This window comes from Dermacentor silvarum, chromosome 2 (assembly GCF_013339745.2).
Source record: "Dermacentor silvarum isolate Dsil-2018 chromosome 2, BIME_Dsil_1.4, whole genome shotgun sequence".
Lineage (NCBI taxonomy): Eukaryota > Metazoa > Arthropoda > Arachnida > Ixodida > Ixodidae > Dermacentor > Dermacentor silvarum.
Window position 1 is genome coordinate 3,846,982 of NC_051155.1, and position 14,356 is coordinate 3,861,337.

The following is a 14,356-nucleotide window of genomic DNA, read 5'->3' on the forward strand; positions in this document are numbered from 1 at the left end:
GGCTGCATGGCCACAGTGGAAATTGTAGGTGAACGACAGGAACACCGGAATGGCTTTGTGCCTGTTTGTGTTTTTTGAGCCTTTATTCTAGCGTTTACTGTCTGTGGCTGCGCTGTGAAGGAGAGCGCGATGCCTTCGCCGCTGCAAGCACTAAACAGTTCACTACATGATGAAAATTGCAGCTTCAGCACTGCTTTTGTGCAAAGTAGAAACAGAATTTGCCGATACATTGAGTAAATAAAGGTGTGTTGACGTAGTAAGCATTTGTTTAGTGTCTTCTTGATACCCTCGATAATTTGGCATTTAGTTCATTCAGACATTTGTCTTTTTATTTGGTACCGATAAATCCAATTAACAAAGTTTTACGGTACCAGGACAAGTTTCAGGGGGTAACAGAAGATGTGGCGCACAAATACTTGATGCAAATGTTGAGCCACAATAACAGTAACAGCTCAACAAACATGCCGCTCTCCTTCTGGGTTGCGTACTGTGCTCATAACCAATGTCACGAGTAAACAGGGGACAAGGCCAAATTCCACACCTGATGTGCTCAGGGTGTGGGATCGCACACGCATCCCCATATCTTCGGAGCGGCCGCGCGGTTATCATGCCATGATCACAAGCTTGTTTGCGGAGGGTAACGGAGAGAAAGCACATTTCACCACTCCCGCTGCTCTTCGAGTCTGGCCGCGAGACCACATCCGAGGCACCCCACCCCGTTCCCTCCTTTCCCCTTTCTTGGAACCGGGGAGACTCCCTCTCCGTCGCCGGGAGAAGCGCTATTGCGCTTTTGTCTTTCGGCTGAGGAGCTTGCGACTGGCTGCCTCTCAATTCAGCCGCGGAGACCGCCGCACGCCGTCCCCCTACAGCGCCCCCGACCTTTGCGAGCGACTGACCGCCCCAGGGCCCGAGCGCGGATCCACGCTAGGCGAGCTGAACCCTTATCAGCCCTTGTGTGTTTCCACTATTATGCGGTTTGTCACATCAGTCGTGCGGAACGCTCCGGCGCTGTGGTTTTGTTTGCTGGCTTGTTGTTGCTCTGTTGTGTGTGAAACTCAAGGTGAATAAACACCTTAAGAAAGACTCACCCTGTACCCCTGGCCTGAACCCGCTGTGGTGGCAACTCACTGCGAACTGCGGGTTAGACGTCACAGCTCTGACTGTTAGGGCTGCTGCGAAAGTGCTTGCGAGCGACTGCCGCTTCACTGGCGCGGTGCAATCCAAAAGGGTCAGGTGCACACGATCGAACTTGAGTAGTACCCCTATATTTGGCACCCAACGTGGGGTGTCATTTTGTGGTCTCATCGCTACGCTCACGGCACGAACGCTCTGTAATCGCGTGCGCCGGATGACCACTGCAGGTTCGAGCACTCCAAGCCGCCATGCACAAGGTAGATCCAAATGGTCGCAAACAAGATTTATTAAGCTGTGGTTCGATACAACATAAGTTACAACAAAACATACAACAGAACATGGCCGAATGGTCACCGATACACAAAACATGGCCAAATGGTCACCGGTGGCCGAACGGCGCACCGCGACAGAGAAACAAAAACAGAGAACGCAGCAGAGAGGGAGGCCGCCTATCCTTCGGCCAGCGCCATCGTGCACCCCACAGCAAAGAAAATGGTAACAGAAGAAACAGAAGAACAGGCGGGGGCACGATCGCAAGGCGCTGCCTCATGACATCGAGCCGATGGAGGAGTGCCCACGCCGCCGAGGCGAGGACCCCAACGAGCCGAAGTAACCATCGGCCAGCGGCGGACAAAGGGGGGCCACCGCCGGCAGAGAAAACACGTACGCACCTCCGACGCCTGAATGTGGTCCGCTCGGGCCATGTCTTGCGCCCGCGTAACCAGAGTGCACGCAAAGGGGCCCGAATCCCGCCAAAAAGGCGGCCAATGGGGGAAGCCCGTTGACCCTGCCGTGGGCGGGATGACAGCCGAGTGACAGTGTTTTATGACCCACTGCCACCCGTCCAGGCAGAAACAAGGGACACGGAGCTCTCAAAAACGCATCGCAATGGAACGGCGTCGCACTACTAATGCGAGCGCCCGAAACCCCACAAGGGAGAGAAATGCACCACAATGAAGCCCAACTCACGTGTATCTCAAATTTCCATCCGCTGACTGCCTCGTCGGTGAGGATCTTGGTGAAGGAGATGGTGAGGCCCTCACGGAAGAACCGCTGGCATGGCTCACTCTGCACGTCCCGCCCTGCATGTTGATCATTCGCACATGTCTGTGAGTGTGTTGGCATTTATAATCAACACACCCTTGTCTAGCTTGTGTCAGTAGTACATAGCCAGGAAGGAAGCCCACCCTGAAGCTGCAGCACATACAGTCAAACCTCGTTAATACGTAGTCGGCCGGGTACGACGTTTAGGTATGCACTAAACGATGTACGGATTAACCGATGCCAGTTTAACGGCTACTTACCGGCCAAAAAAGAACTACGTCATGATGCTCTCAAACAAACACACTCAGAAAGGCTTTATTTGCAGATAGGTAGCAAAACACCGGCTATCTTCACTTGCAGCGACGACGGCATCTTCGAGCAGAACGCTACGACAACACCACGACCGCAATCACACTGGCAGAATGAAAAAAAAGAATGTGGCAATTTCACCTGATAGGCGAAGCATCAATTGGGATAGCAAACTAGTAGACAACTATACGAACTATGGATAGTAGTTTTATCGGTCGTATAAACTTGCAAACCTTCGCTTACTAACTAAATTAACAAGCACAGTGTAAAGCATGCACAGGTAAACATGAACACATCGCTCGAGCACGGAAACTCGATGTTACATCGCTGGAGTGCGGAGGCGTGGCAAAAGCAGCGAGCAAATTGACCTTCATGCTGTCTTTAGCGCTGAGCTTTCGACTAAACGTCGAAAGCTCAACGCACACGAAGCTACCGGCACTAGTTGCACTTTCTTCACATCACAGAACGGTTTGAAGACGAGGCCGACGCGGATGCGCACTTTTCCCATGTCGCAGATCGCGTTCAAGATACGGCCTGCGCGGCCACCGCCGAAGTAAAAGGCCCCCCACTTTCTCACCTCCCCCGTCATGACTCGCGCGCGACAGAAGCGCGCTTCCGTCCCACCTTTCTCCTTTGCACGTGCGATAATGTCCCGCAATCGTTGGCTGACCCTCGCAAACTTTCACTCGCACATACAGCGTACGGCACATGGCGACGATGTTACTGTGTTTGGATTTTATACGGAACCTCAAAGCGACGACCACGGCAACGGAAAAAATGCGCTTTTAGTGTCCGTAAGATTGCTATTGCAAATGTGCTTTTGTGTGGTTACTACTCGAATTGGATTCGCACCCCCTACCGGCAGCTTCTTCGCGTTACAATCTCAAAGCTGTTGCTGAATGTGCGCTGCATTCGGCAACAGGAGCAGGAAAGACGTCATGGTGGCCATGTTTTTAACCCTTTGCGGTCCAATGTCGGGCAGGGCCCGACAATGCAAGATGGCCGTAGCGGTCCAGTGTCGGGCACCGTCCGACAAGGGGGCTGGGGGGTTAAATTTCGTGGTTTTTCTCACTGCGATTCGTGCGCATTCTTTGTATACACGATGAGCCATCTCTTGAGGGATAAATAAACTTTGTTTGTTGAAGTTTACTTCTTTTTTCACTAGGGTGCAGCACAATGTTCAGTACGGCCTCTGGATCCCAGAGCATTCTCACTTGCGCGCAGAACAGCACGTTCGCGCGGTTCGCTGAGAAGCATGACCACTTTTTCATTGCGTGCGTTTTACGGTGGTGCATTTAGTGAAAGCTTCTAGGGGTTTCCATTGTCAATAACTTTATTTTGAGGTGCACACAGCTGCAGAATCATGGTGAGAAAGAACAGCGACACCTGCAGTACCGCCGCAACCTCATCCTACAGCTGGTGGGTGACGTGAGGGCTAGAGCCAAAAAGCGAGGCCCGTCTGTGTAGAAGCAGTGCGAGGAAAGGCTAGATGGGAGGAGCCATTTGATCTACAAGCTCCCAGGCCGAAGCAGCGAGGACTGTGCCGCTTGTAGCGATCGAAAAACAAACGGAGGCAGGAGGGAAACTGTGTTTTCCTGCAAAACCTGCAGTAACAACCCTGGCCTGCACCCAGGAGAATGATTCAAGCGGTATCACACGCTGCTCAAATATCGGTAGAGAAGTTGCCTGCAGAATGCAAGAGAAAAATAAATATCCTGTGAGTTTTTCTTCCACAGTTGGTGGTTTTCTTAGCGGCGCCACAAACTGGCAAAATAGTTTCGGACCAGAACAGCCGGAAAGTGGGTAAAAGTTTCGGACCGCAAGGGGTTAAGGTCACTTTCACTGGCGGCTGGCGGCCCGGCGTCGCAACTCAAGAATCGAATGACTGCGCACATCGCATTTTGCCGAGTTTGAGCCTGTGTGTAGAACTAGAACGAAAATAGTACGCACTAACCGTATGGTGGCAAATGAGCGACTACGGCTTAAGCGGTCAGCCAATACATGGGTTTCAATGGGGGCTGGGTGGGGGAATCTTCAAGACTATGTTTAAACCGCACTTACACATTAAGCGGGTACGTATTAACGAGGTTTGACTATATTTACTGAGCATCTTCAAAGTGTAATTTTGGAAACACAATTAGATACAAATTGTGGTGCTGGAAAAATACTTTTTACGTAGTTTTGAAGTAGTGATCAGCCTATCATTAATACAGTCGAACCCATTTGTAACTAACTCAACAGTTCTGCACAAAAGTGGACGCTGTGAGCAGTTTGTGACATGTGAACTCGCCCTTCAAAAATGCTCAAAAGTTCACAAAACTACAGCTGGTGTTGGCAGTTACGATTCAACACCATGTCGGTCTGAAAAGAGGATTTTCAGTAGCTCCATTTGTTTTTGCCTGCACTTTTCCACATCTAACTGCAAGTTTCCATTAAAAAGTCATCTAAAGAGTGAAATGTGGCATCGTAGTCCCTTCGAAACAGCCCACGACGGTTCCAGTCACCTGCCATTTCGAAACTACGAGTGCATGCGCCGCCATTTCTTTCTTCAAGAGAATGGCATATTTTACTATCAGTAGGACGAGTGGATTCTGCATACGATAATGAAGTGTTCTAGTAGGCTGGAAGCACAACTACTGCTGCATACCGGCATTCTGCAAAGGTCTTGGTGTTATGGCTGCAGCATTGTCCACACGCACGCCGAGAGCCATGAATTATGTTTTTTATGCCGCTTAGGCCAAAAAAGTGCCAAGTTCAAAAGGTAGAATGCCATCACGAACAGTTATCAGCAACAAAGAAAACAAAGCGTCAACGAACTGTAACCACCAACTCTTTGCAACTATGCATGCAGCAGCGCGACACAGGTCGCGTGATTATCAATAGCAATGCTTGAACAGCTGTTGGTTCAAATTGGTCCAAATGGTACAAATAGCTCGGCGGTCAAACCTTCGTCGCAATCGGACTGGAGCACGGGGGTGCGCTTCCATGCTTCGGAACTTCACCCTTCTTTTAGAGTGACACATTTACAAATGTTCGTTATATCTGGATGCAGTTTCAATAGGCAGGGTCAGAAAAACGTTAATGCCATGAAATGTGGTCACTATAACTGATAGATCGTTATATCTGGGATTGTTAATGGGTTTGGCGGTATAAGGAAATCTTCACACCAGACTACACAGCCCGATAAGTGGTATATGTATTATTCAATTCAATTTATTTGTTTCGTTCCTGAGAAAGTGTAAAAGGGAAGATCACCATACTCGCTTTAAGGCTACATTGCCTAACAAGGCTCGACCCCGTTTACAGATATACACACAGCATAGCTACATACAACACTGTACAAATGCATCAGCTTGTGCAAACCACACTCAATACCGTGAAAAGTAAAACAAAAAACTAGAAGCATAATAAACATAGCATATCAACACGGATTGCAATTACACAGCGTAACATACCTTAGTGCATGAATAAACAAGTAATAAGCACCAAACAGGAGAAATGACGCACTTGCACCGTCAATTTATTTATAAAATTAAAATATGGTAGTAAGAAATGAACAAACGATATACAGTTTCTGCACATGGAAGCCTCGTATGAGTAGCATCAGGTACGTATGTACCTTGTGGGGATGCGCGACTCTCGCGCGTCTCCTGTGGTCTGGCTTCACCGCGTGGCTAAGTGCTGGCTGTGGTCGTAGTGGTTGCGGCGCGTTGCGAGAGATGGCGCGAGTGTCGCGATGCTAACGCCACCGAACGGGGGGTGACTTGGGAGAAAAACGTCGAAGGCGCTCTCTCTCTTAGGATTGGGATCGGCGGCCAACACGCACGAACGCTTCGCGCGTGCGCCGGCCCGCTTTGCGTGGCTGTTGCGCGAGGCTAAGAGCAGGACACCGGTATGGACGAACACGGGTCGTTCGAGCGCGCCACCGTTCGCGTGACTGTACACGTGAACGACTAGGCGATGGTGTCATGGCATGGGATGAGCGTATTCGCTCGCTATCGGGTCGCGGTGAGTCGGACTTCCTTGATTTGTCGCGCGCCCATGTGAATGTTCTATTGGTAGTAATTCGACTAGTGTGTATTAGTGTATGAAAGGTGCAATAAATGCCCTTGTGATTGTTTGCACTACTGTGTGTGTTCCGTTTTGTCCCAAGAGCATGTGTGAGACCCAACATCTGGCTGCCCAACGTGGACCTCTTGGGGCATCGGACGATAATTTTAGTTTTGCTCGGTTCGAGATGTTTCAACCGAAGCATAGTCCTAGCGTTGATTTTGATCGCTAGTGTCGGCGGTGTGCTTTCTTGAGCGAGGCGACAGTTGCTGTAGCGTGTTTGACCTTTTCAACATGCTAAGCCTTTTCGCGAGTCTTTTGTTGAAGTACTGTACACTCCTCGGTACGAGAGCCACGTGGTCTGCATCCTGGGAGAGCGAGGCCTAGCGCCCGCGGAGCGTTGGCAAGCCTGAAGCGAGTGAGTAAGGAGAAGCCTCGTGGGTGGTCCGAATTTCTTATGTAAATAGTTTCTTCTATCTCTCTAACTTTGGAAGTCGCGGCTCAGGGAGCCGGGTGGCCGAGGGCCACGGGTGCCAGAAGTCGCGGCTCAGGGAGCCGGGTGGCCGAGGGCCACGGGTGCCAGAAGTCGCGGCTCAGGGAGCCGGGTGGAAGAGGGCCACGGGTGCCGCTACGGGCCGACTGGTATTGCGGCCTGGCACCGGCGCTCCGACACCGTCTGGGATAGTGGGCGCCGTCAACTCGGATGCTGTGTGCACCGAGCGGAGTAGGACCACCTCACAGAGCTAGCGTCTCCTCGCGGCTGCCAGTTGTGCCCATTTTGGGTGATGTTTTTTTTTTGGATGCCGGTTGTTGTCAAAGTAGCGACGCATTAGGCCTAAGGCTTAACAAAGCCGCCTGCCGCACGTTGAGGGACACAACCTGGTGGACCGTGGTGTTGAGGTGTCGCACATTGCTTCCCTCATTAGTTCGCCTCGCACGAATTGAAATTACTCGTTCGACTCAAGAAAGCAAGCTTTGTTCACGTGAACTTAGCAACTGAAATGCCGTCCAAAATTTCGCTAGCAATCGAACATCGTACCACGTGGGCGATGCGTATGCCGAATTCCTCTCCCTTGCACTACTTTAGTGTTTGTCGAGTGCGTTGAATGTACGCAGAATGAGCGGAGTCACCCCTGGTTTGCTGTCACCTGCACGTCGTCAGCGCTGCTGCACCGGACTACAATCGAGCTACCCTAAGCGATGCAGATGCCTGTGGCCAGTTCGGCGCAGCGATTTCGGCGGCTGGGAAAGGAGCCGGCAGTCACCAACGGCTACAGCGGCTCTCCCTGCCGCGCACGTCGGCGCGAGCGATGCTTGCTCAGGCCGACTTCTGCGTCGCCGTTTCCGGAGTCCTGTGCTGGAGTTGTGCCATCGAATCTGCAGAGCTGTGCTGGACCACGGACGCCAGCGGTGAACCCCAGAACAATGTCGGCTCGCATGTTGTCGATAACGTGTGGACATTTCCTCGGCGGCACCACTGTCACATCTCCTAACTTTTGTTCACGACGCGCGCGTTGATAGACCTTGTGACATGTTTCGCCGGAATATGTGTAGTCATTTAAGGTTGGGGGGAAGTGGGGATGCGCGACTCTCACGCGTCTCCTGTGGTCCAGCTTCACCGCGTGGCTAAGTGCTGGCTGTGATCATAGTGGCTGCGGCGCGTTGCGAGAGATGGCGCGAGTGTCGCGATGCTAACGCCACCGAACGGCGGGGTGACTTGGGAGAAAAACGTCGAAGGCGCTCTCTCTCTTTGGATTGGGATCGGTGGCCAACACGCACGAACGCTTCTCGCGTGCGCCGGCCCGCTTTGCGTGACTATTGCGCGAGGCTAAGAGCAGGACACCGGTATGGACGAACACGGGTCGTTCGAGCGCGCCACCGTTCGCGTGACTGTACACGTGAACGACTAGGCGATGGTGTCATAGCATGGGATGAGCGTATTCGCTCGCTATCGGGTCGCGGTGAGTCGGACTTCCTTGATTTGTCGCGCGCCCATGTGAATGTTCTATTGGTAGTAATTCGGCTAGTGTGTATTAGTGTATGAAAGGTGCAATAAATGCCCTTGTGATTGTTTGCACTACTGTGTTGTCGTTCCTTTGTCCCAAGAGCAGTGTGAGACCCACAACCTTTTAAAAGAAATTACATGAAACAACAGTGATTTACAGCAGCACATGTCACTAGCGCTTGAAGAAGTCTTGCGTATGTCTTACATAAATGACCTGTTATACCAGTCGGGCACTCCATAAGACCCTTGAACTAAGGGGCATCTACTGAAAAGGCATTCAGACGAGGTGACACCCAACAAAGGAGTATCTCCTTCCTGGTCCCTTGTGGAAAGAGAGATCTATTTCATGGGTGTAAAGGCGTAGTCTCGTGCGTAATCAATCAACAACACAAAAGTTGTTGGAACACTTTGAACTCTTGGTGATAATTTATTTGCTTTCAAAGATGTTTTTTACAGATGCCTCATCTGTATCGCAGTGCAGCCATACTTTCCCACGCAGGCTACTGGCCCTTTGCATATGTCGCCACCGTCGCATCCCCATACTCTCTTAATGCAGCTTCGTCCGCATGTTTTTACAGCCACACAGTTTCATTGGTGCAGCGATACAGTGAACTAGAATATACGGACAGTGTGCCCACAGCCACGCCGTGCCTTATTTTGCGTGTCATACAAAGCGGTGCTCGTAGCAGTGGTCACTGTGCCAGTGTCTTAATGGTGTACACTGGCCCATGACCACCATCATCAGCCTATGTTCATGTCCACTGCCTCTCCCTGCGATCTCCAATTACCCCTGCCTTGCGCTAGCTGATTCCAATTTGCGCCTTGGAATCTCCTAACTGCATCACTACACTAGTTTTCTGCCGTCCTCGACTGCACTTCGCTTCTCTTGGAATCCTATCTGTAACCCTAATGGTCCACCGGTTAGCCATCCTACGCATTACATGGCCGCCCAGCTCCACTTTTTCCGCTTAATGTGAACTAAATATCCGCTATCCTCGTTTGCACTCTGATCCACAGCTCTCTTCCCGTCTCTTTAAGTTACAGCTAACATTTTTCGTTCCATCGCTCTTTGTGCGGTCCTTAACTTGTTCTCGAGCTTCTTTGTTAACCTCCAACTTTCTGCCGCATATGTTAGCACCGGTAGAATGCAATGATTGTACACTTTTCTTTTCAACGACAGTGGAAATCTCCCAATCAGGCTTTGGTAATGCCTGCCATATACACTCCAGCCCAATTTCATTCTTCTATGAATTTCTTCCTCATGATCAGGGTCCCCTGTGAGTAATCGACCTAGATAAACATACTCCTTTACAGACTCTAGAGGCTCACTGGCGATCCTGAATTCTTGTTCCCTTGCCAGGCTATTGAACATTATCTTAGTCTTCTGCATATTCATCTTCAACCCAATTCTTACACTTTCTCGGTTAAGGTCCTCAATCATTTGCTGTAATTCGTCCCCATTGTTGCTGAATAGGATAGTGTCATCAGCAAACCGAAGGTTGCTGAGATATTCGCCGTTGACTCACTCCTAAGCCTTCCCAGTCTAAGAGCTTGAATACTTCTTCTAAGCATGCAGTGAATAGCATTGGAGAGATTGCGTCTCCTTGCCTGACCCCTTTCTTGATAGGTAACTTTCTACTTTTCTTGTGGAGAACCAAGGTTGCTGTGCAATCCTTGTAGATATTTGAAAATATATTCACGTATGCATCCTGTACTCCTTGGTTACGTAATGCCTCTATGACTGCTGGTATCTCTACTGAATCAAATGCTTTTTCATAACCTATGACAGCCATATAGAGAGGTTGATTGTACTCCGCAGATTTCTCTATTACCTGGTTGATGACATGGATGTGATCCATCGTAGAATATCCCTTCCTGAAGCCAGCTTGTTCTCTTGGTTGGCTGAAGTCATGTGTTGCGCTGATTCTATTTGATATTACCTTGGTGAATATTTTATACAATACTGAGAGCAAGCTAATCGGTCTATAATTCTTCCATTCTTTAACGTTTCCCTTCTTGTGGATGAGTATAATGTTGGCGTTCTTCCAGCTTTCTGGTACACTTGAAGTCATAAGGCATTGCATATAAAAGGCCACAAGCTTTTCAAGTATGATATCTCCTCCATCCTTGATTAAATCGACTGTTATTCCATCTTCTCCAGCAGCTCTTCCCCTGGTCATGTCTTTCAAGGCCCTTCTAACTTCATCGCTAATTATAGAAGGGGCCTCTGTATCCTGTTCATAACAACTTCGAATGAAAGTAGGTTGGCTGCTCTGGGAACTGTACAGGTCAGTATAGAATTCTTCCACTGCTTTTACTATGTCATCGAAATTGCTGATCATATTACCCTGCTTATCTTTCAGTGCATACTTTTGCCTTGTCCTATGCCTAGTTTTCTTCTCACAGATTTCATGCTGCATCCATTTTTTACTGCTTCCTCAATCTTTCCACGTTATATTTTTGAACATCCTTTACTTTCTTCTTCTTGATCAGTTTCGACAGTTCAGCGAACTCTATCTGACCTCTCCAATTTGACACTTTCATGTTTTGCCTTTTCTTTCTTAGGTCCTTTGTTCCTCGGAAGAGGTTACCTATAAGTTGCCTGGCCTTACCCCTCACATTCTGCTTCTGAGATTAACCTAGTTACGGTTTCATTCATTACCTCTATGTTGTCTTTATCTTCCTGTTCAAAAGCTGCATATTTGTTTCGCGCACCAGCCTGAATTGGTCTGCTTTCACCCTTACTGCATCTGGTTGGCCTGTTTCTTTTTGACTAATTTCACTCTCTCTCTCTCTTCAAATGAGAGAAATCCTAGACCTCACTATGGTCGCCGCACTTTACCTTACCTAACACTTCTACATTCTGCACTATACTTGGATCGGCAGAGAGTATGAAACCTATTTCATTCCTTGTTTCTCCATTAGGGCTTTTCCAGGTCCACTTCCTGTTGCTGCGCTTCCTAAAGAATGTATTCATTATTCGGAGCCTATTCCTTTCTGCAACATTACCAACATCTCCCTCTTGTATTCCTAGAATCGATGCCAATAGTTTTTCAATTGCTGCTCGCCAACCTGCTTTTTGCCCACTTTTGCATTGAAGTCGCCCATGACTACAGTATACTGAGTTTGCACCTTTTTCATTGCTAATAACATCTTCATAAAACTGTTCTATTACTTCATCCTCGTGACTGGGCTTGTACTACCTTCATTTTGTACTCCTATTCAGCTTTATTACGACGACTGCTACCCTCTCACTAATGATGTAGAATTCATCAAGTTTCCCGCTATGTTTTATGAATTAGAAATCCTACCCCAGATTCTCTTACCTGGAAGACCTCTGTAGCAGAGGACATGGCCATTAGTCAGCACTGTGTAAGCCTCACCAGTTCTTCTAACCTCACTAAGGCTAATAATATCCCAGGCAATGCCTGATAATTCCTCAAATAGCCTGCTAAGCTAGCCTCACTCGAGAGGGTGCGCGTGTTGAACGTTGCCAGGTTCAGTTTCCATTGGCGGCCTGTCCGGACCCAGAGATTCTTAGCACCCTCTGCCGCGTAGCAGGTCTGACCGCCGCCTTGGTCAGGTCTCCGCAGCCACTGGGGACTGAGGGCCATGGGTTAATTGTCGGAGTCATCAGGGAGGTAGTGGCCGAACACTGCACCAGGGAGGCCAATTCCTGTTCTGGTGAGGGAGTGACTTTGATGAAGCTTAGTGGGCCTTCCTAATTTGGTTGCACCTTGACTAGTATAGCCCCACTAGCTCTCGGCGGCATTTTTTTTTCTGCCGGTTCAGGCGCCACTCCATGCCTAAAAATGTAGTGGACCGGAAAAAAAAATCAAACAGAACACTACACGTCTATGCATACAACACCAAAATCCTGCAACTTAACTGCAGAATGACCCTAATCATTGAGAATTGAAATGTCATATGTTCGTACTCTGCATCCGTTATTAACGCATGTCATAGTGCCACTGAGAGCCTCGTTGACTTCACGGATGTACTATCAGACTCGCTTTCATTTTGCAGTCAAAACTCTTGCGTGGAACTCATGCATTAAAGACCAAAAACAAAGAAACTTCTGCAAATTACACGTTGAAGACTACAAGAATATTCGCGCTTATTTAAGTACTTCCAGGCACTACCATAAAAAGGACTATAGGTCGAACCGGAATATAGGTCGACAACCTAACTAACCAATTCTAAAAATGAAAAAATCTCTTTCAATGGCAAAAGTGCCGAAAGACACCCTTACCTTTAAACAAATGCGACTCAGCCGGTTGCACAATGGTGACAGTATTTATTAAATGCTGCTCCTTGCCGTGATGATAATGTGCTGACAAACACGCGGGTCGATGGTCGCACGATACGAAGCCCACGGCAACCTGGGTTGCCGTGGGCTTCCACATAGTCAATCGCCTTTTTCTTGAAGGCGACGGTGAATTGCCGTCGGCTTCTGCTCATTTTGAAACAATTTGTGAAAAAGCAGCCTGAATGCGATGGCAAAGGCGGCTGTTTACTTCATCTGCCCATTGTTGCAAGACTTCCCTAGTTTTTTCCGCCAATGTCCGGTATATAAGACGAGGTCCTCTTTTCGCAATTGTGTTTCGAAAAAAGTTCTACCTATCCAGTTTTTACGGTAAATGAAACTCAAATGCTGCCGTCGTCTAAATACACGTGCGAGACATGCACAGCCTTAGACATACCCTTACAGAATACGTTGAAGAGAAATCTTATAGAGTATACCATTACTAAAAGCGATCCGCTCAGCCCATTTCTAAGGAGCGGTACTCTTCACGTGTGTGTGGCAACAACCATGCGGTGATTTCTAAAAATCAGCTGAAGTAGACTGCAGAATAACCAGTATCTAACCTGATACAGCGTTATTTTTTCCTAACTCGCGAAATCAGAAAATAAAGTCTTAGTTTAATGGAAACTCGCACGAACTATCTACATATCTTTCTGAAGAAATCAGAAAATAAAGTCTTAGTTTAATGGAAACTCGCACGAACTATCTACATATCTTTCTGAAGAACAACCACTGACGCTATCCTTTCTCTAGCGTTCAGCTGTCACGTTTTCCTGAAAGCCAACATCAAATTAACTCGCATTTTTTTTTTTCAGAACTTTCCTAAATTTACAGAACGTTCCTAAAACTCAAAGTTGTTCCAAAGTATCCTCAGAGAAATGAATAATAATAAATGCGACTTACCAAATGCCTCGAAAGAAGAAGCGCCACTGTCAACAGAACACGACTTGTCACGAACTCGTGCAGAAGCGTCGCTCATCAAATGGTGCAACTTATGCGTGACCTTCCAAACTATATGATACAACACTCGTTAATCGGCGTGTCGCTGTCTCGAAACTATGCCGTACCGTGAGACCACGGCGTTTTAGTTCGTGACAAGTCGTGTTCTATTTGACAGTAGTGCATTTCTTTCGAGGCACGTTTGGTAAGTCGCATTTATTATTATTTATTTCTCTGAGGATACTTTGGAACAACTTGGAGTTTTAGGAACGTTCGTTAGGCAAAGGGCAGTGTTGGTCTCTTCTGATCGTGGTAGAGGCAGCTAAATTTTAGAGTTAATTTGATGTTTGCTCTCAGGAAAACTTGATAGCTGAACACTCAAGAAAGGATAGCGTCTGTGTTTTTTTTTTTTTTCTCAGAGATATGTAGAAAGTTTGCATGAGTCTCCAAACTAAGACTGTTTTCGGATTTCGCGAGTTCTGACAATAAGGCTGTATCAGATTAGATATTGGTTATTCTGCAGTCTACTTCAGCTGATATTAAAATTCGCCGGATGGTTGTTCCCACAC

At 48.2% G+C, this 14,356-nt stretch overlaps 1 protein-coding gene across 1 annotated transcript in view; it reads right to left on the reverse strand.

The window, feature by feature from the left end:
• LOC119441288 (probable ubiquitin carboxyl-terminal hydrolase FAF-X) overlaps nt 1-14,356 on the reverse strand; it is a 540,581-nt gene that overhangs the window by 494,943 nt on the left and 31,282 nt on the right. The window contains 1 exon segment of the mRNA XM_049661116.1: nt 2,104-2,216. Within this exon segment, the coding sequence (XP_049517073.1) occupies nt 2,104-2,216 (113 nt within the window).